This window comes from Hyperolius riggenbachi, chromosome 2 (assembly GCF_040937935.1).
Source record: "Hyperolius riggenbachi isolate aHypRig1 chromosome 2, aHypRig1.pri, whole genome shotgun sequence".
Classification (NCBI taxonomy): Eukaryota; Metazoa; Chordata; class Amphibia; order Anura; family Hyperoliidae; genus Hyperolius; species Hyperolius riggenbachi.
The window spans coordinates 194,675,292-194,697,003 of record NC_090647.1 but is presented as its reverse complement, the minus strand read 5'-3'; the positions used below and the strand labels follow the sequence as shown (position 1 = coordinate 194,697,003).

The 21,712-nt window shown below is 43.4% G+C and overlaps 1 protein-coding gene across 3 annotated transcripts in view; it reads left to right on the top strand.

The window, feature by feature from the left end:
- The window catches only part of UGGT2 (UDP-glucose glycoprotein glucosyltransferase 2), a 379,277-nt gene that overhangs the window by 340,920 nt on the left and 16,645 nt on the right, over positions 1-21,712 (top strand). For all 3 annotated transcript variants that reach the window (XM_068267932.1, XM_068267930.1, XM_068267931.1), the window contains 5 exons: positions 1,772-1,856; positions 3,101-3,283; positions 6,023-6,183; positions 15,091-15,205; positions 17,783-17,899. In XM_068267932.1, the coding sequence (XP_068124033.1) occupies positions 1,772-1,856; positions 3,101-3,283; positions 6,023-6,183; positions 15,091-15,205; positions 17,783-17,899 (661 nt within the window). The remainder of the gene's footprint in view (positions 1-1,771; positions 1,857-3,100; positions 3,284-6,022; positions 6,184-15,090; positions 15,206-17,782; positions 17,900-21,712) is intronic.

Genomic DNA, 21,712 nt, shown 5'->3' with positions numbered 1-21,712 from the left:
TGTTCTAGTAATTTAATTGTAATCAGCCACTGTTAACTGGCTAAAATTAATGTTAATAGCATTTTATTAAATAAAAAGAAGATGCAAAGCCTTTTGCGCTTTCCATGCACGCTATGCTGCAGCCACGTCAATTTATCCTGTGCTATAAGAGAATAATTCTTGCTGAAATGAAGGCGATGGAATAAGGGCCTTTGCAAGTTTGCTCTGGCTGTGTTGCCCTCTCTTTGCAATGAAAAGCAGTTTTCACTGTTGCTTTGTGTTATAAAAAATATTTATTATCTTGCATGTTGAGGTAGGGAAATGAGCATATATGCTTGATTGCCTTGTGTTTCAAGGTCACACAATCTTTTGTGGCTTAAAAAGATGAATTCATAAGCTGAGCTTGTGTTGTAAAATGACAATATTATTGGGCATGCCAGAATACATCATGCAGGCGTTTAATCAAAAGATGATTAAGTTATATTTCAATCTTTTCTCCTTCAGATAGTTGTAGTTAAATCTTACCGAATTACGTGTCCAATACTTTCAAGTGAAGAGGCGTAAATATTGGAGCTTTGATACCTCTGACATTGATAAAATCCTCTTGTAACACCTAGCATCGTAGCAGTTTTAGAGGCATTTATATTTGTTGTCTACCGTCATTTGGTTTGTTATTAGCTGCTGTAAGCTAATGAAAGCTGTTGTGTTGTGGATCCTTGAAGGTCACAACCGCTCTGAATTATAAGCAAATGTTGAGGCGTTGTTTTAATCTTGCCATCCTTTAAGGGAACCACAATTTCAAAACCTAATTTACTTTTGATGCTTCTTCCCACAGCCTGTATTTGTAAAGGTCCACAGTGTGAGTGTCACTATAATCGGATGATGAACTGTGGTAACACAGCCTAATACATTCATGTGCTAAGGGAAACTATTGTATCGAGTTACAATTTGGTCAGCTGAGCACTTTAACCAGGGGTCTCATTTCTGTATACAGTAGAGCTCCAGGATCTATAGTTCCCCACTGTGTCAGTACATACATTGGGGTATGGGGTATTACTATTTACAGTAGGAATGTCTTATATACATCTACACTCCTTTTGCACATTGCAAATATGAACTCAAATTCCTGTCTGTAGGAAAAGCCATACATTACTTTTCTCCTATGTTGCTGTCACTTACAGTAGTAGAAATCTGACAGAACCAACAGGTTTTGGACTGCCCTTCTCCTCTTGGGGGGATTCTCTGGGATTTGTTTATTTTCAAAATCACTTAGTGAATTGCAGTTGCTCCATCCATCTGCCAAAAAAAGTGTATGGTGAGCAGGGAGGCCAGCCAGCATCTTTCTATAAATCTTTTTCAGGGAGTGTCTTTATAAAGAATAAAGGACATGTTGAGAATCCCCTATGGAGAGATGGACTAGCCCGAAACCTGTCGGTAATGTCAGATTTCTACTACTTACTGTAAGTGACAGCAACATAGGAGAAAAGTAATTAATGGCTCATTTTACTCTGGAAGAAATGTACTTCTTATTTGTATGTGTTAATATATATTTTAAATGTTAAGATTTTTGCGACAGTGGTCCTTTAAGTAAACAATACGAATATGCATGTTTAAATAAAAAAAAATTAAAAAAAAACTTTGTCTACTGTGCTGTCATATTGGGAAGATGGGGTTTTGCCCAATTAATACAGTAAATTATTAAAATGTACCACTATAAGTCTTTCAGATGTTTTTTTTTTCTAATATTACAATGGACATTATAAGTTTGACTTAGCCTTACATTTCTCCCTAGAATAATGATGGTATCTGTTCTTCGACATACAAAAACACCGGTCAAATTCTGGTTCTTAAAAAATTACCTTTCACCACGCTTTACGGTAAGGATTTTACTTCTGATTTTTATTGCCACATTATTGCTAGTGGGCATGCAATGAACGTGCTATGCTGTTCTGAATGACAAACTACCTTCCTGTGAAGGAAATATGTTGCAACTGATCACACCAGTCTGTCATGTTCGGTATTTGTGTATGCAGTATGGACATAATACTAGCTTTCCAAGAAAAGTGGAAATTGGTGGTGGCTGACAATTATGTTAGCTTTCTAAGAAAAGTTGATATGGGTGGTGGCCGAACATGAAAATTCTGTTATAATTTAAACAGAATAATAAATAGCTAATCATAGCCTAGGTGCTTTCCTTACCTTTCCTGATTTTGTGGGGGATATATTTTTGTTTGTTTTCAGACTCTGTAGTAAGTAGATGGGGCCACTGGATAACTGCAATAAAAAGTTACCATAAACACTTGCAGCCTCATGCTCTATGTTGTCTCTGGAACACGCCTAGATAAAATGTGCCAAAATCTTTTTTTTTTTTTTTTTTCCCCCAGCACATCATTTTCTTTTCAGTAAAATTTCCTTGAAAAATGAGGAAAAAGGAAGGCTATAAGATACCGAAGTGAGACCGATATAGAAGCTGTCATATTTATTTGCTTTTAAACAATGCCAGCTGTCTGGCATCCTGCTGATTGTTCATGCATTAGTAGTGTCTGAATCATCCACCTGAAACAAGCATGCGGCAAATCCAGTCCAATCCAGTCAAACGTCAGTAAAGCATCTGATCTGCATGCTTGTTCAGGGCCTACGGCTAGAAGTATTAGAGGCAGAGGATCAGCAAGACAGCCAGGTAATCTGCATTGTTTAATAGGAAATAAATATGTCAGCCTCCATATGCCTCTCAATCCAGCTGCGCTTTAAGACCCTTGAGAGATATATTTATAAGAATGTGGTCATATCCTTGAAATTATTTTCCAGCATGTATCTGAGTGGTTAGCTTGCTGTAGTTTGAACAATATGTCCGCAGCCCAGGGAAAATGTACCACATTTACCAGCATGCAGCACTGCTGGACAGGTGTCATTTTCACAGCAGCATCAATAAGAAACAAAAAAGACTCAATTAAAATGGATGGGCTAGCAATTTAATTAAAACAAAAACAACAAAAGATGATCCCACTTGTATATAGACCATGTCAAGAAGAGAATATGTCTTAGTAAACGGATGCTAAGCCCACTTTGCTGTGCCATTTAGCAGTCTGACATTGAACGTTGTAATGTTTTTCATGCCTAGGAAATCATTCCCCATATGGCAGAGCAGTACGGCTTCCAGTATGAATTAGTCCAATACAAATGGCCAAGATGGCTTCATCAGCAGACAGAAAAGCAGCGGATAATTTGGGGTTACAAAATCCTCTTTCTTGATGTCCTGTTCCCACTTGCTGTAGACAAAATCATCTTTGTTGACGCTGACCAGGTACAGTACTGAATGCAGAATGAAGCATGACTTTGTAGCACAATCAGGTGCCAACTAACAGTAGTCAGTGTGAAAAGTGATGTTATTCTCAAGCCAAATCTCAAGCTTAGTGGCAAACAGGCTGATACTGCGAATCTATCTCAGGTAATTAAGTGAGCATTCTTTTAGTCACACTGGGGTTTGGGGATCTCATTTCCTTTTTTCTGTAGTCTACATTAAATATCCATGCAAAAGACTTTCATTTCTGTGTTTTCCATTTATCTGTGCTCTTATAAGTTCTTCTAAGTTCAGGATGTTCAGCGTTTAAATGATTTGTGTCTTGCCTGTAGCTCCTAAGGAAAGGAGTGTGAGCTTGCGTTTAATGAGAAAATTGCAAGAACCATTGCTCCACAGATCCTTACAAATCCAAGCAAGACCCTTGAGTCGAAACATGTTTAATCCGAGTATTGACAGTTTTTATCCAAGCACATCATTAAATTGTGTGTTATTTGGAAATGTTACCTTAACCACTTCTGCCCTGGCTCCCTTGTTTGTTCAATCTGTTGTCATTCTAGATGGTTTTATACAGTATATAAATTTAGACTTGCATTTTTGCCAACATAACTTTTTACAATATTCCTGATGAGAAGAAGCTAAATGGAAATGACCATTTGTTGCCTTTCTTGGAGCTCAGGTGTCAGGGCAGATGTGCATGTACATTGTTGGGATCATGAAGGCTGATTTAGCCACCTTACACGATCAGCCTCTTAGCTGCTAATATTCTGCATTGTTTGGTAGCAGGTAATGCAGATGAGAAAAGTTCAATTCTGTGCTTAAAACAAAAGATGTCAGAGCTGCCATGAGTTTTTGCTTTTTTGCCTTCACAAAGCGAGAATATGAATTTACATACATATCCGTGTGTGTGCATGGATATAGTTTTATATTTCTTTTATGACGAATAGAAGCCTGCATGACACCTCCCAAGCAGAAAAAGGATTGAAGGACCACTATCCCAGAAAAGTATAACATTTAAAATACAAGTAAACACATATAAATAAGAAGCTAGTTTCTTCCAGAGTAAAATGAGCCATAAATTACTTTTCTCCTACGTTGCTGTCGATTACAGTAATTGTTAAGAAACCGTCACTTGCAGTAGGTTGTAGAATTCTGACAGAACCGACAGGTTTTTGACCAGCTCATCTCCTCATGGGGGATTCTCAGCATGGCCTTTATTCTTTATAAAGACACTCCCTGAAAATGATTTATTCAAATATGCTAGTCAGCCTCCCTGTTCACTGCACACTTTTTTTGACAATTGGGTGGAGCAACTGCCATACACTAAGTGCTTTTGAAAATAAAACACTGAGAACACCCCATGAGGAGATGAGCTGGTCCAAAACTTGTTGGTTCTGTCAGATTTCTACAACCCACTGTAAGTTACAGCAAGATATGAGAAAAGGTAATGTATAGCACATTTTACTCTTGGAGAAAGAAATGTACTTCTTATTTGTATATGTTTATATGAACTTTAAATTTTACGATTTTTGCAATAGTGGTCCCTTTAAAGTGAACCCGAGGTGACCGTTATATAGAGGCTGCCATATTTATTTCCTTTTAAGCAATACCAGTTGCCTGGCTATCCTGCTGATCTTCTGCATCTAATACTTTTAGCCATAGACCCTAAGCAAGCATGCAGCAGGTGTTTCTGACAATATTGTTAGAACTGACAAGATTAGCTGCATGCTTGTTTCTGGTGTTATTCAGACACTACTGCAGCTAAATAGATCAGCAGGGCTGCAAGGCAACTGGTATTGTTTAAAAGAAAACAAATATGGCAGCCTCCATGTCACTGTCATCTCGGGTTCACTTTAAGGTGAAATAAAGCCCAAAGGAAGATACTAGCCTTGGCTTTCCCCTTATAGTCTTTTTTTGGTAAGCTGTGGTGTGAGTGGCCTCAGAGAAGGCCTCAGGCCCACTAGGCCTCAGGCTGTTGCCTTGCAGGTGAATCTTGCTCTGCTCCCAAAGGCTGTAGATGCTGAGGTCACCGTTGCCATATAAACTGACAAAAAAAGGTGGCAACTCACTCTATTTATGTCTGATTGGCTTGAAGGAAGCACTTTGGTAGAAATGCAACATAACAGAGGTTTCTAACTCACCAGCAAGCCAGCAACTGGCTCTTTTACATTTCAGTGAATAGAATTCAGGCATGTAAAAAAAACACTGTTTAGATTGTACCCTAAATCTGGATGTCTAGAAAGCAGGATTATATGCTGTGTATACATTTACATTGTCTTAGTACGTCCCTTTCCTCAGATCTCCTCACTTTCTACCTTGTCTCCTTCAGTCAGCAGTGATAACTAAGTCTCTGCACTGCTCCACTCCTTCCTGTCACCTTGTAATGTTAACTGTGTTATCTCAGTGATGCTTAGAGGCAGGAATTAATGGTTTACAGTCAGACAAAATGTAGGTCAGATGCTGGTAATGTCATTTTCAGAATTTGCAGATAGCAAGATGGCAGCCCCAAGACACAAAGCCAACAGGTGATACAACCCTGGTCAACAAGATTAGATGGCACTGTGCATTACTTAGCAATGTTATTTCGGGATGTAGATCAAGAGGGAAAGTTTAGCTCTAGTTTGCTTTAAAGAAGCAATGTCATAGGGGAAGGCATATTTAGAAGCGTGCATACATGGAATGTTCTGTGCAGTGTTATTACAACTTTTACTCCCTCGCCATTGTGAAACATTTCTTTGTGTTTAGATTGTAAGGACAGATTTGAAGGAACTGCGAGATTTTGACCTTGGTGGTGCCCCTTATGGTTACACTCCTTTCTGTGATAGTCGTAAAGAGATGGATGGCTACCGGTTTTGGAAATCTGGTTACTGGGCGTCACATCTTGGACACAGAAAATACCACATCAGGTAAAAAAGAAAAAAAAATGTGCCAGATGCTAATAGGATCTCATTGTGTATTGTAATAAAAATTCAACTCCATATAATATATATTTAGACTTAGAACTTACGTTAACCTCCATGCAAAATGTAATCTAATTGCTTATTAAACAGAGTGCTCAAATGTTGCCTCTTTTTTGTGTGAAATAAGACTGCTGCTACACAATCAACTCAAAATATGTTATCACATAACCAGATAGAGTTGTGCCAAGAGAGTTTGTTTTTTGGGAGAGAATTAAGCCTGGTACACACTTTTAATTAGGATTGGTAATTCACTGAGCAATTTTACCACCTCCATATAGTGTGAGACCTTAACTACTTAACCACTTGAGGACCCACCCTTTACCCCCCCTTAAGGACCAGCGCTGTTTGTTTGGATCTGTGCTGGGTGGGCTCTGCAGCCCCCAGCACAGATCCGCGGCCACACAGAGCGATCAGATCGCCCCCCTTTTTTCCCCCCTATGGGGATGATGTGCAGGGGGGGTCTGATCGCTCCTACTTGCAGGCATTTTGCGGGGGGGGCACCTCAAAGCCCCCCCCGCGGCGACATTCTCCCCCCTCCCTCTCCTACCTGCTCCCCCGGGAGATCTGGGCTGCACAGGACGCTATCCGTCCTGTGCAGCCAGTGACAGGCTGTCTTCTGTCACATGGCGGCGATCCCCGGCCGCTGATTGGCCGGGGATCGCCGATCTGCCTTACGGCGCTGCTGCGCAGCAGCGCCGTACAAATGTAAACAAAGCGGATTATTTCCGCTTGTGTTTACATTTAGCTTGCGAGCCGCCATCGGCGGCCCGCAGGCTATTCACGGAGCCCCCCGCCGTGATTTGACAGGAAGCAGCCGCTCGTACGAGCGGCTGCTTCCTGATTAATTAGGCTGCAGCTGGCGACGCAGTACTGCGTCGCTGGTCCTGCAGCTGCCACTTTGCCGACGCACGGTATAAGCGTGCGGTCGGCAAGTGGTTAAAGACCACGCCACGCCAACTGGTGTGGATGCGGCGGCAGCCCCAGGACCGCCTAATGTCAATTGGCGCGCAGTCCTGGAGGCGTGTTTTGCAGGAGATCGCGTGCGCCACTGGGAACTCCGCTCCGTCATCAGTCTCCTAGCGGCGATCGCCGCTGGTTACTATAGAGCCTTCCCTCTCATCTCCCTGTGCCCATTCCAGCGCTGGCTCCCCGTAGCATTATTTGATTTAATTAGTCAAATACTGCTCTCCGCCACCGGAGGGAGGCTTTGGAAGTCCGAGCGCTCCTGAAGATGGGCTGCTCCATACTGCACACGCGCGGGTGCCCTCTCTCGCGCTGTATAGAACCGCCTGTCTACAGGGAACTCCCAAAGACTTCCGAAGTCCCCCACAGTGGGAGATTAAAATGGAGGAGCCAGCGCTGCACCAGAGAGGAGAGGGAAGGCTCATGAGGGCCCAGAGCCTTCCCTCTCCTTAGGTAAGTATCTGGTTTCTTTTTTTTTTTTTTTTAAAGACTCCCATTAGCTTTAAAACCCAAATACTTTGGTCACATAGGGCTCAATTCTGGTAGCGTTTAGTAAATAATTACCTCATGGAATTGGGTTTACCTCATGAGGGAAATCAACTTTTGAATTCTGGTAGTTTAACCACTTGAGGACCACAGTCTTTTGGCCCCTTAAGGACCAGAGCCTTTTTCTCCATTCAGACCACTGCAGCTTTCACGGTTTATTGCTCGGTCATACAACCTACCACCTAAAGGAATTTTACCTCCTTTTCTTGTCACTAATACAGCTTTCTTTTGCTGCTATTTGATTGCTGCTGCGAGTTTTAGTTTTTATTATATTCATCAAAAAAGACATGAATTTTGGCAAAAAAAATGACTTTTTTAACTTGCTGTGCTGACATTTTTCAAATAAAGTAAAATTTCCTATACATTTGAGCGCGAAAGTTATTCTGCTACATGTCTTTGATAAAAAAAAAAACCATTCAGTGTATATTTATTGGATTGGGTAAAAGTTATAGCGTTTACAAACTATGGTGCCAAAAGTGAATTTTCCCATTTTCAAGCATCTCTGACTTTTCTGCGCCCCTGTCAGGTTTCATGAGGGGCTAAAATTCCAGGATAGTACAAATACCCCCCAAATGACCCCATTTTGGAAAGAAGACATCCCAAAGTATTCAGTGAGAGGCATGGTGAGTTCATAGAATTTATTTTTTGTCACAAGTTAGCGGAAAATGACACTTTCTGACAAAAAAAAAAAGAAAAAAAAAAGGTTTCCATTTCTTCTAACTTGCGACAAAAAAAAAAATAAAATCTGCCACAGACTCACTATGCTCCTCTCTGAATACCTTGAAGTGTCTACTTTCCAAAATGGGGTCATTTGTGGGGTGTGTTCACTGTCCTGGCATTTTGGGGGGTGCCTAATTGTAAGCACCCCTGTAAAGCCTAAAGATGCTCATTGGACTTTTGGCCCCTTAGCGCAGTTAGGCTGCAAAAAAGTGCCACACATGTGGTATTGCCGTACTCAGGAGAAGTAGTATAATGTGTTTTGGGGTTTATTTTTACACATACCCATGCTGGGTGGGAGAAATATCTCCGTAAATGACAATTGTTTAATTTTTTTTACACACAATTGTCTATTTATAGAGATATTTCTCCCACTCAGCATGGGTATGTGGAAAAATACACCCCAAAACACATTATACTACTTCTCCTGAGTACGGCGATACCACATGTGTGGCACTTTTTTGCACCCTAACTGCGCTAAGGGGCCCAAAGTTCAATGAGTACCTTTAGGATTTCACAGGTCATTTTGAGAAATTTCGTTTCAAGACTACTCCTCACGGTTTAGGGCCCCTAAAATGCCAGGACAGTATAGGAACCCCACAAATTACCCCATTTTAGAAAGAAGACACCCCAAGGTATTCCGTTAGGAGGATGGTGAGTTCATAGAAGATTTTTTTTTTTGTCACAAGTTAGCGGAAATTGATTTTAATTGTTTTTTTTTTCACAAAGTGTCATTTTCCGCTAACTTGTGACAAAAAATAAAATCTTCTATGAACTCACCATACTCCGTACGGAATACCTTGGGGTGTCTTCTTTCTAAAATGGGGTAATTTGTGGGGTTCCTATACTGTCCTGGCATTTTAGGGGCCCTAAACCGTGAGGAGTAGTCTTGAAACCAAATGTCGCAAAATGACCTGTGAAATCCTAAAGGTACTCATTGGACTTTGGGCCTCTTAGCGCACTTAGGGTGCAAAAAAGTGCCACACATGTGGTACCGCTGTACTCAGGAGAAGTAGTATAATGTGTTTTGGGGTGTATTTTTACACATACCCATGCTGGGTGGGAGAAATATCTCTGTAAATGACAATTGTTTGATTTTTTTTACACACAATTGTCCATTTACAGAGAGATTTCTCCCACCCAGCATGGGTATGTGTAAAAATACACCCTAAAACACAATATACTACTTCTTCTGAGTACGGCGATACCACATGTGTGACACTTTTTTGCAACCTAGGTGCGCTAAGGGGCCTAACGTCCTATTCACAGGTCATTTTGAGGCATTTGGATTCTAGACTACTGCTCACGGTTTAGGGCCCCTAAAATGCCAGGGCAGTATAGGAACCCCACAAGTGACCCCATTTTAGAAAGAAGACACCCCAAGGTATTCTGTTAGGAGTATGGTGAGTTCATAGAAGATTTTTTTTTGTCACAAGTTAGCGGAAAATGACACTTTGTGAAAAAAAAAACAATACATATCAATTTCCGCTAACTTGTGACAAAAAATAAAATCTTCTATGAACTCATCATACACCTAACAGAATACCTTGCGGTGTCTTCTTTCTAAAATGGGGTCACTTGTGGGGTTCCTATACTGCCCTGGCATTTTAGGGGCCCTAAACCGTGAGGAGTAGTCTTGAACCCAAATGTCTCAAAATGACCTGTGAAATCCTAAAGGTACTCATTGGACTTTGGGCCCCTTAGCACAGTTAGGCTGCAAAAAAGTGTCACACATGTGGTATCGCCGTACTCAGAAGAAGTAGTATAATGTGTTTTGTGGTGTATTTTTACATATAACCATGCTGGGTGGGAGAAATATCTCTGTAAATGACACATTTTTGATTTTTTTTTACACACAATTGTCCATTTACAGAGAGATTTCTCCCACCCAGCATGGGTATGTGTAAAAATACACCACAAAACACATTATACTACTTCTCCTGAGTATGGCGATACCACATGTGTGACACTTTTTTGCAGCCTAGGTGCGCTAAGGGGCCCAATGTCCTATTCACAGGTCATTTTGAGGCATTTGTTTTCTAGACTACTCCTCACGGTTTAGGGCCCCTAAAATGCCAGGGCAGTATAGGAACCCCACAAGTGACCCCATTTTAGAAAGAAGACACCCCAAGGTATTCTGTTAGGGGTATGGTGAGTTCATAGAAGATTTTATTTTTTGTCACAAGTTAGTGAAAAATGACACTTTGTGAAAAAAACAATAAAAATCCAATTTCCGCTAACTTTTGACAAAAAATAAAATCTTCTATGAACTCATCATACACCTAACAGAATACCTTGGGGTGTCTTCTTTCTAAAATGGGGTCACTTGTGGGGTTCCTATACTGCCCTGGCATTTTAAGGGCCCAAAACTGTGAGTAGTCTGGAAACCAAATTTCTCAAAATGACTGTTCAGGGGTATAAGCATCTGCAAATTTTGATGACAGGTGGTCTATGAGGGGGCAAATTTTGTGGAACTGGTCATAAGCAGGGTGGCCTCTTAGATGACAGGATGTTTTGGGCCTGATCTGATGGATAGGAGTGCTAGGGGGGTGACAGGAGGTGATTGATGGGTGTCTCAGGGGCGGTTAGAGGGGAAAATAGATGCAATCAATGCACTGGGGAGGTGATCGGAAGGGGGTCTGAGGGGGATCTGAGGGTTTGGCCGAGTGATCAGGAGCCCACACAGGGCAAATTAGGGCCTGATCTGATGGGTAGGTGTGCTAGGGGGTGACAGGAGGTGATTGATGGGTGTCTCAAGGTGTGATTAGAGGGGGGAAATAGATGCAAGCAATGCACTAGCGAGGTGATCAGGGCTGGGGTCTGAGGACGTTCTGAGGTGTGGGCGGGTGATTGGGTGCCCGCAAGGGGCAGATTAGGGTCTAATCTGATGGGTAACCGTGACAGGTGGTGATAGGGGGTGATTGATGGGTAATTAGTGGGTGTTTAGAGGAGAGAAGAGATGTAAACACTGCACTTGGGAGGTGATCTGATGTCGGATCTGCGGGCGATCTATTGGTGTGGGTGGGTGATCAGATTGCCCGCAAGGGGCAGGTTAGGGGCTGATTGATGGGTGGCAGTGACAGGGGGTGATTGATGGGTGGCAGTGACAGGGGGTGATTGATAGGTGATTGACAGGTGATCAGTGGGTTATTACAGGGAATAACAGATGTAAATATTGCACTGGCGAATTGATAAGGGGGGGGGTCTGAGGGCAATCTGAGCGTGTGGGCGGGTGATTGGGTGCCCGCAAGGGGCAGATTAGGGTCTAATCTGATGGGTAACAGTGACAGGTGGTGATAGGGGGTGATTGATGGGTAATTAGTGGGTGTTTAGAGGAGAGAAGAGATGTAAACACTGCACTTGGGAGGTGATCTGATGTTGGATCTGCGGGCGATCTATTGGTGTGGGTGGGTGATCAGATTGCCCGCAAGGGGCAGGTTAGGGGCTGATTGATGGGTGGCAGTGACAGGGGGTGATTGATGGGTGGCAGTGACAGGGGGTGATTGATAGGTGATTGACAGGTGATCAGTGGGTTATTACAGAGAATAACAGATGTAAATATTGCACTGGCGAATTGATAAGGGGGGGGTCTGAGGGCAATCTGAGCATGTAGGAGGGTGATTGGGTGCCCGCAAGGGGCAGATTAGGGTCTAATCTGATGGGTAACAGTGACAGGTGGTGATAGGCAGTGATTGATGGGTAATTAATGGGTGTTTAGAGGAGAGAAGAGATGTAAACACTGCACTTGGGAGGTGATCTGATGTCGGATCTGCGGGCGATCTATTGGTGTGGGTGGGTGATCAGATTGCCCGCAAGGGGCAGGTTAGGGGCTGATTGATGGGTGGCAGTGACAGGGGGTGATTGATGGGTGGCAGTGACAGGGGGTGATTGATAGGTGATTGACAGGTGATCAGTGGGTTATTACAGGGAATAACAGATGTAAATATTGCACTGGCGAATTGATAAGGGGGGGTCTGAGGGCAATCTGAGCGTGTGGGCGGGTAATTGGGTGCCCGCAAGGGGTAGATTAGGGTCTAATCTGATGGGTAACAGTGACAGGTGGTGATAGGGGGTGATTGATGGGTGATTGATGGGTAATTAGTGGGTGTTTAGAGGAGAGAAGAGATGTAAACACTGCACTTGGGAGGTGATCTGATGTCGGATCTGCGGGCGATCTATTGGTGTGGGTGGGTGATCAGATTGCCCGCAAGGGGCAGGTTAGGGGCTGATTGATGGGTAGCAGTGACAGGGGGTGATTGACGGGTGATTGACAGGTGATCAGGGGGGATAGATGCATATAGTACACGGTGGGGGGGGTGATCAGGAGGGGGCAGTGGGCAGGGGGGGGGGGATAAAAAAAAAATAGCGTTGACAGATAGTGACAGGGAGTGATTGATGGGTGATTAGGGGGGTGACTGGGTGCAAACAGTGGTCTGGGGGGTGGGCAGGGGGGGTCTGAGGGGTGCTGTGGGCGATTAGGGGGCAGGGGGGGGGGGAATCAGTGTGCTTGGGTGCAGACTAGGGTGGCTGCAGCCTGCCCTGGTGGTCCCTCGGACACTGGGACCACCAGGGCAGGAGGCAGCCAGTATAATAGGCTTTGTATACATTACAAAGCCTATTATACAATGTGTCAGCGGCGATCCGGGTGCTAGTAACCCGCCGGCGCTTCCGAACGGCCGGCGGGTTACTACGAGCGGTGGGCGGAGCAAGTCCCCGGCGGCTGATCGCGTCACGAATGACGCGATCGCCGCATAGCCACTCCCACAGCCGCCCCCGCCGATGGGCGTATTGCGGTCGTTTGGGCCCGGACTTTGCCGCCGCCCATCGGCTGGGGGCGGTCCTCAAGTGGTTAAGTAATGTTTTATCTCATGTAATTTCATGAGGTAATTCATGAGGTAATTTTCTACTAAAAATGTGTGGTATTTAGTAGTGAAATACCTCACACTTGAATTCTGAAGTGAAATATGGGGCGTGTTTGCATGTCTTTTACCTCACATAATTAGACCTACCTCTATCACATGATAAATGCAGTGCTGTGACAGAATTGTGATATCTGTCACATAACATGGAGCCTTTTCAGCTTGTTCTGTGTTCAGGGCCCCCATATTTTGCTGAAATAAGTAAAAGTGATCCGACCAACGAATCCCCCCGCCCCAGCTTCCATTTTGTTTTAAAAAAGAAAAAGTGCTCCAAACCCTGTACAGTCCTTCATCTGCCGCGCCCCCCCCCCACCCCACCCCCTCAACATTGCCATTCCCCAACCTCTGGTTGGAAAAAAAAGTAAAAATGCTCCAACCCACAACCTCTATTTTAAAAAAAATTAAGTAAAACTGCGGCAAACACTGATTCCCACCCCCCTCCTCCTCTGGTTAAAAGTTCTCAGAGGCCGCCCCCAGCAGCCTCTAAAAGTAAAAGTGCTGTAACCCCCCCTCCAGACCTCATCCTCTAAAAGTAAAAGTACTCACACCCCCAGTCTCTAAAAGTGCTGACCCCTCCCCAGCCTCTAAAAGTGCTCCGATTCTCTCCCCCCCCCCCCCTCACCAGCCTCTAAAAGTGCTCCTACCCCCCTCCCTCTCCCCAGCCTCTAAAGGTAAATGAGCTGAATTTTTTTTTTATAATGGATGCCTATAAATTTAGGCTGCTACATAATCAAATACACATTTGCTCCTCAAAAAAAAAAAAAAAAAAAAAAAAGACCATCCTAACTTATGGAAGACAATTAAAGACTATTACTTATTTGCTGCAGGCTTACCACTGAAATACCTCATGTTTTACCTCACTCTATGCATTTACCTCATGTTTTACCTCATTTTTTACCTCATGTTCGGAAATGGAGAAAAATCTTTCAGAATTGATAAAAGAAGAGGAAAATACCTCATGAGGTATTTTACCTACAAAAAAATAATTACCTCACATAGCTACCATATTTGAGCCCGTAATGAGAAGACCAGATTCTTTGGAGAAATCCTTGATGCTCGAAAAAATTGAGGGCAAAATAAGATGACAGAGGCTAAGATGGATAGACAGTATATGTGAAGCTATGAACATGCTTATACAGCAGCAGAAAGAAGCAGTGATTGGCCGAGACATCTGGCGTGCAGAAGTACATATGGTCAAGAAGAGTCTGAGCCGACTGAACAAATGAGGAGGAGGAGGAATAGATTGTGGGATTTGCTCACATCATTTTAGTAAAAATCTGTTTAAAAATTGATCAAAACATTGCCTCTTACACTGATTGTTGTAAATGGATATCTCCATTCCTCCCCCAACCTCCAGTCTGATCAATAGTAAAAATAGCATTTCCAGATGTTTTTTTTTTTCATGATATTTTGATCATAGATTGATTATCCTCTAGTTAAACATCATGTTTGAGTTGATATTTCTCTTGAAATTAACTTCTGTTTGCTTAAAAATGTTGCATGATGCATACCTACCTTTCATATGACCTAAGATTTCCATCATTTCCCATTATGTATTTTGTATCTGTAAGTCTTAAAACACAAAACCATATGGACATGTGGTGTAGTGTGTGTGTGTATTAATTTGTTTTTCACTCTATTTCTATCTTGTTAATAAAGTATTTACCCATTTCCATGACATACAAATAATCTTGTACATGTGTTACAGTGCACTGTATGTGGTGGATCTGAAAAAATTCAGGAAAATAGCTGCAGGTGACAGACTGCGTGGGCAATATCAGGCGCTTAGCCAAGATCCAAACAGCTTGTCTAATCTGGATCAGGTAAGTAACTCTGAACCCCTTTTTATTCTATGGCTACAGAAGGGAAGAAACAGGTTGTTTTTTCTTGTATAAAGGTGATCCTGTAGTTCAGTGTTCACCAACCCTGTCCTTAAGGCCCACCAACAGTGCATGTTTTGTGGAAATCCACAGAGGTAGTGAATCAGGTCTGCTGAGGCACTAATTACCCCACCTGTGCATGTTTGTTTTTTTGTAAAACATGCACTGTTGGTGGGCCTTGAGGACAGGGTTGGGAAACTGGACTGTAATTGATTGCTACAAATTAAACTGATGGCATGGCTGCATACTGTGAAGCTTTACCATGTGAGCAGCACTCTCTGCATGCACTAAAAGGCTTCTTCTGAGCCCTGGTTGGTTGCCAAAACTGAGTGGAGATTCAACACCAGACTTCTGGACTGACTTTAGGAACCAAAAAAAAAAAAACCCAAAATATTTTGTGGGCACCATAGAAGGCACACTTTAAGATATGTGTTGGGCTCCTGTGGAAGGAAAAACTCAGAGCCTTTGACACACCTTGGATACATAGGCAGATCTGTAATATTTTATTTGGCAACATATTCATTGATTCTCTCTAAATGCCATGCTAACTATACAGTGGGCAGGGTTCAATACTTCTAGGCTTCTCCTTGCGACGACGACGCCCCCCCCCCCCCCCCCCCCCAATGATTGGTTTATGTGTTGAGGAATCTGTGATTTGCATTGTGTGTGTGGCTGCAATTGCTTCTATCTATTTTAACAGCCATATTTCTGAACATTATCTTATTAAGCACAAGCCAACACAGCGCTCACCAAGCAAAAAGGTTGCTAACAGTAATATGCAGTCTTAAGTATTAATAAAAAGGTATCAGCCTCAGTTCAATATATACAACATCTGCTATATACTAATAATGCCAATAATCCACAATCTAATGTATGCAACAGTTTGAGCGCTATACACCGTATAAAGTCCTCAAAACGCAATTAACAGGTGGAGCGCTCTCCCTAGATATGTGTGTAATTTACAAAGTCATTCAAGAATATGGAATCAGCGCTCAAGCCCACAGGTGCGATTATGCAGTTATCAGATAGGTGCTTGCCCTGCACGCCAGAATCCCCCCTTCAGTTTGGGATGTAATAGATGTTGCGTCTGTTCAGGGCTTGTCAGAGCTTCTGGGATATAGACTACCCCAACACCTCTCACACAAACCACACCACCACCTTATTTGATGTGCATAAAAAAAATATCTCCCATGACGTAAAAGTGTTAAAACTTTTTATTCAAAAAAGTGCAATGTGTAAAACCATATGAAAAATTTTTAAGCAATTCCCTATGAGTACATATAGCACAGATTGCTTGTACCACTGAAACTGTGGTTATTAGGTATTGCAAAAAACAGCTGCACTTAGCTTATGCAGAGCAGGGAAGAATGTGAAATTAAAGGCACCACCAGCAAATGTTCCTCCATCCATTCGCATGCAGCCTCCGTGTAAAAACACAACTTCCACGTGTAACACCTTGGCCATGTCCAGCCTGCGCCCCATGCTGCTTGTGTCACTCAATAGCTCCACCCTACGTTTTTCGTCTCCTTAGCAACTCATCAGGGGCTATGGAGGCTGCTGCTCCTTAGCCCCGGAAGAGTTGCTAAAAAATGTTGTTTTACACAGTTTTTTTTTAGCTCACATTGTGTTTTTTTTTTTTTTCTTTTAAAGCTATCTAATAACTGCATAATCGCACCTGTGGGCTTAAGCGCTGATTCCATATTCTTGAATGACTGTGTATCGATTTCTGAACATATATAGTCTCCTGCATGCAAGGCAGTCGTCCATATTTGAAACTTTTACGTTGTAACGAACATGCAGGAAAGATGAATTATTTAAAGAGACTCTGTAACAAAATGTTCAGCCTTATTTCTTCTATCCTATAAGTTCCTATACCTGTTCTAATGTGGTCTGTCTTACTGCAGCCTTTCCTAGTTGCACAGTGGCCTCTCCATGCCCCCTGCAGGCTCTGTGGGAGTCACAGACTGAGCTCCTCTCAGCCTATCACAAGCTGGTTAGCAGCCATGTCTTTTGTTTGTAAACACTGCCTAAAACTGGCAATTACAAGCCAGGATTGCAGCAGGGCGTGGCAGAAACAGCACAGAGGGGCCCAGGAGAACATAATGAATAGAATGGTATGCTTTTTATTGTAAGAATTTTAGAGCACAGATTCTCTTTAAAGAGATGCAACAAATCTGTCTTATGTAGAAAGTGTTAATAATGTATAGTATTAAGATAACTGCCATTAAAGGGAACCAGAAGTAAGAGACATATGGAGGCTGCCATATTTTTTTGCCATATTCCTTTTAAACAATACCAATTGCCTGACAGCCCTGCTAAACTCATTGGCAGAGGTAGTATCTGAATCTCACACCTGAAAAAAGCATGCAGCTAATCTAGTCAGATTTGTGTCAGAACATTTGATCTGCATGCTTTTTCAGGGTCCACAAAAATGTGATAAGTAAAACAAAGTAAACTGGGATACTCAGTTAAGTTAATATAGAATAACATTACTTCTGCTATTTTGCAATTTTCTTGCAGGATTTACCAAACAACATGATTCATCAAGTGTCAATAAAATCCCTTCCCCAAGATTGGCTTTGGTGTGAGACCTGGTGTGATGACAAGTCAAAAACAAGAGCCAAGACTATTGATCTAGTAAGATGCTGTAGAACAATTAATCATCTCTTTAGTACATATTTTTTCATTATTCAGTTCTTCCGGATAATTTACCAGTTTGCTCATATGGTTTAGGAATCCGATGCTTTGAAATCAAATAGATATCTCAGTAAACCTTCAGTATTGCTCATTCTGAAACTAGATCAACCCTTCGTTCCTGGACCTCAGATTGTCCTAATTCTGAGCCACATACATTGTATCTCATTAATCATCTGTAGTAATTGTAGTAGTAATTGTTGTACCTGAGAGAAGACTAGAGGCAGAGATTCACTACTAATTATAAAAAAAACAAAAATAATCAAAAACTGTCATATGTGAATATTTAGGCATCCCATTACACATGGACAGTACAATCTGCATTCTGTTTATTAGTTAAACAATCTTCTTTTTGATATGTAAAACACAGTTGAGATTAGTAAAGAAAACTTTAGTTCAGGCTTGCTTTATCTGCACAAAATCTTTAATTCAAATGACATACAGTATCAGAGTTATTTGCCTATCATCAGTGCAATGTACAAATTTGCATGATTCTGTATTATTATTTCTATTATATATATATATATATGTATTATTATTTCTAATATATATATATATATATATATATATATATATATATATATATATATATATATATTCCTGCTTTCATGGAAGCAGACATATGGTTAACATCCTGTGTTTACAAATTAGCTGCTCTGCGGAGGCTGACAGCTGACACAGCTGAGAGATTAAATTAAAGCTTGTGATTAGTCACAGATGAGGGGGAATGAGACCAGCTAAACTCTATAAATACAGGGGGGCGTAGCTTCAGCAGAGAGGAAGACGGCCGTACTTCGAGAAAGCTCCGTCAGCGACCTGATACAGCGGCTCACAGCATGCTCCATTCGGAGGAGATTTCTGCAGGAGAGGCGAGGAAGATGGCAGTAGACCCCGAGACCTCCACAAAAAAGGAAACGACACTTCTCCCGACCCCAGAAACTTACAGATTTCTTTGCGCCGGTGGTGGAGATGCGCTCGCAAAATGGCGCTGTTCCCTAGATAGGCGGCAACTATCCACGCATTCCGCTGATAGCGGCAATGACGCCACGCAGCAAGCTGGGCGATCTCTTTCCCCAGACACCGCTTCTTTATCTCCATCCCAGAGCCCAGCTAAATCTCAGCCTAAAAGCTAAACCGAACAGACAGAGGATGGCAACACAGTAAGCCGCACAGGCCAGCAGTACGCTGCTGCAACATATCCTATGGAGGCATTCCCAGCTTCAGATCAGGCTGCCTCGCAAGTTTATATAAAAGATATTCTGCTCACTCATATCTGCTCCTCATATCTCTGCCCTGACCAGGGCCGGATTTACAGCTTAGGAGCCTAAAGGCACAGAAGTTCTGGCGCCCTAAGCCCCGCCTATCCGCACAGGCCACACCCCCAACTCACGCCCCTTTTTCTTACGCAAACTAATGTAGATTTTACCAAAGGCAGTTAGAGAATACTAACTATGCAGATATTGCCAATGACATTCAGAATGTACCAAATATATGCTATTACCAACAACAAGCAGATAATACAAATCACAAGGAATTAATACAGATAACACATAGTTTCATGTCAGACGGGTACGTCTTGGTGTGACAGTGCGCACGTAAAGCACTTGGAGGTTCCCAGCAAGTGCGGTCACAAGGCGCCCAAGCGGACATACTGCGCATGCACAGCATAGTATGTCTGGGTTTGAGAGCGCCAACAGGACCCTTAGAATGGAAAGGAAAATAGGCAAATTGAGGCAGACACCGGCCCACGGGAGGTGCAGTAAGCATATGTACAACTCCCCACACACACAGACAATTTGAGGATATGTTTAGGACTAAGATATCCTTTAAAATAAATATCAGGCATTTGCGAAAATGTGGAAAATGCGATCTACTTACCTGTTGCTTCCTCCAGCCCCGGAAAGCAATGTGCCCCTTGCCACAGCTCCGCTCCCAGCTGGTCTCTAAGGGTCCCCTTTGTTGCAGATGCCGACCTGGCAAGGTCGTTATTTTCTGCGCCATTGTGCGGCTGCTCACAATCACATAGCCGGGAGATTTGTGTGCAGGTGCAGTGCTTCTGCGCCTGCACAGAACACTCCCGGCTACGTGAGCGTGATCCCGCAAGCGCAGAAGATACCGACATCGCTGGGTTGGCATCTGCAACCGAGGGGACCTTTGGAGACCGGCTGGGAACGGAGCTGTGGCAAGGGACACATAGCTTTCCGGGGCTGGAGGAAGGAACAAGTAAGTAGATCGCATTTTCTTTAAAATACATATTTCCTTTAACCCTCACTGATCTCTAGCTGAGACTACATTACTTCCTCCTTCTAAAAGTGTCCCCTGCTGAGGCAATCCTATGCTTCCCCTTACTCCTTCAAGTGGTTCCCCTCCCCATTTGACACCTAGTCCTGGCCTCCAGCAGTGTTTTTACAGAGTGACACCTCAGCACTGACCAGCTGTCACCTGATCTGATCAGAGTAGCAAATACATCTGATTAGGTCAGGTGACATCTGGACAGAGCTGCCTGTCACCCTATGGAAATATCACAGGATTGTCTCAGCAGGGGACACTGTTCAGAAGGAGGGGAGGGGGAAGCATTATAGTCTCTCAGCTAGGAAAAAAATGGGGGGAGGGGGGGAAGGAATCAAAGGTCCCAAGCCTCTCTGCATTAACGATTAGCCACTTACTCTGTCACTATAACTGTCTGTAGATCTCACTGGCACAATGCAAGTAGTCTGAATGCACGCTGGTCCTGTCACTGTGATGTCATGGAGCAGGAAGGAATGGCATCTTCAAAAGTCCCGGGCACAGGAACAGGCTGAACCAGTAGACATGGGGAGGGGGGTGGGGGCAGAGCTGTAGCCCACACGTTGTGCAGCAAAATCATCCCAAAGCCACATGTAACAGCATTCTGTGCTGCTCTCCCCACCACTCGCCTGTCACTTTACTGACCCTTTGCCTGCACGTGTGAAATGGAAGGGGGGATGGAGCTGTGTATACTTAGCCGAGCTCCACTTCCTCCTCCTCCCTCCCCCTCTACAGACTTTGTAATCACTTCAGTAACTTTCTCCCCTTATAGCTCCCGGCGGCTACAGAGTGAAAAAGTAAATAAAGCCAGCCGGAGGACAGTGTACGCTGCTCTCATCTTCCCGACCCCATCCAAGGCACTGTGACACACACCGCTCTCTGCCACTGTCTACTTCTCATGTGTGCCCCCAATAGAATACACACGGGGCGGGGGGCGGAGCTGTAAGGTAAACAGAGCAGCCAGGGCCGGTGCAGTAGCTCCTCAAACTCCCAGCCAGCAGCAGACGGACAATCTCGCCGCCCCCCGCCGCCTATGCACGCAGCTAGCTGTTGTTCACACAAGCGCTGCGTGCAGGCATGGAAACGGTGGGCGGGGAGAATGGGTAATGAATGTGTGTGTGCGTGTGTTGCCACTAGCCGCCCGCAGCCCGCCCCTCTCTGTACTTCCGCCCGCAGCCGCCCATTATCATGTAAATAAAGGCGCGAGCGGACGCTTTTGCATTTTCACTGATTCAAATTTAAAGGGGACATGACACAGACCCGCCCTCTGACCAATCAGGCGCCTGTAGGCACGTGCCTAGTGTGCCTTATGGTAAATCCGGCCCTGGCCCTGACTAATGATATCCAGTGCACACCAAAAACCTCTAGCAGATCTGCAAAACGCTAGAGGTTTTTGAAGCAGATATTCACAGCGATTCTAGGCATGCCTAGAGAGGTTATCTAAACATGCCTAGTGTTTTTGGGAGCATT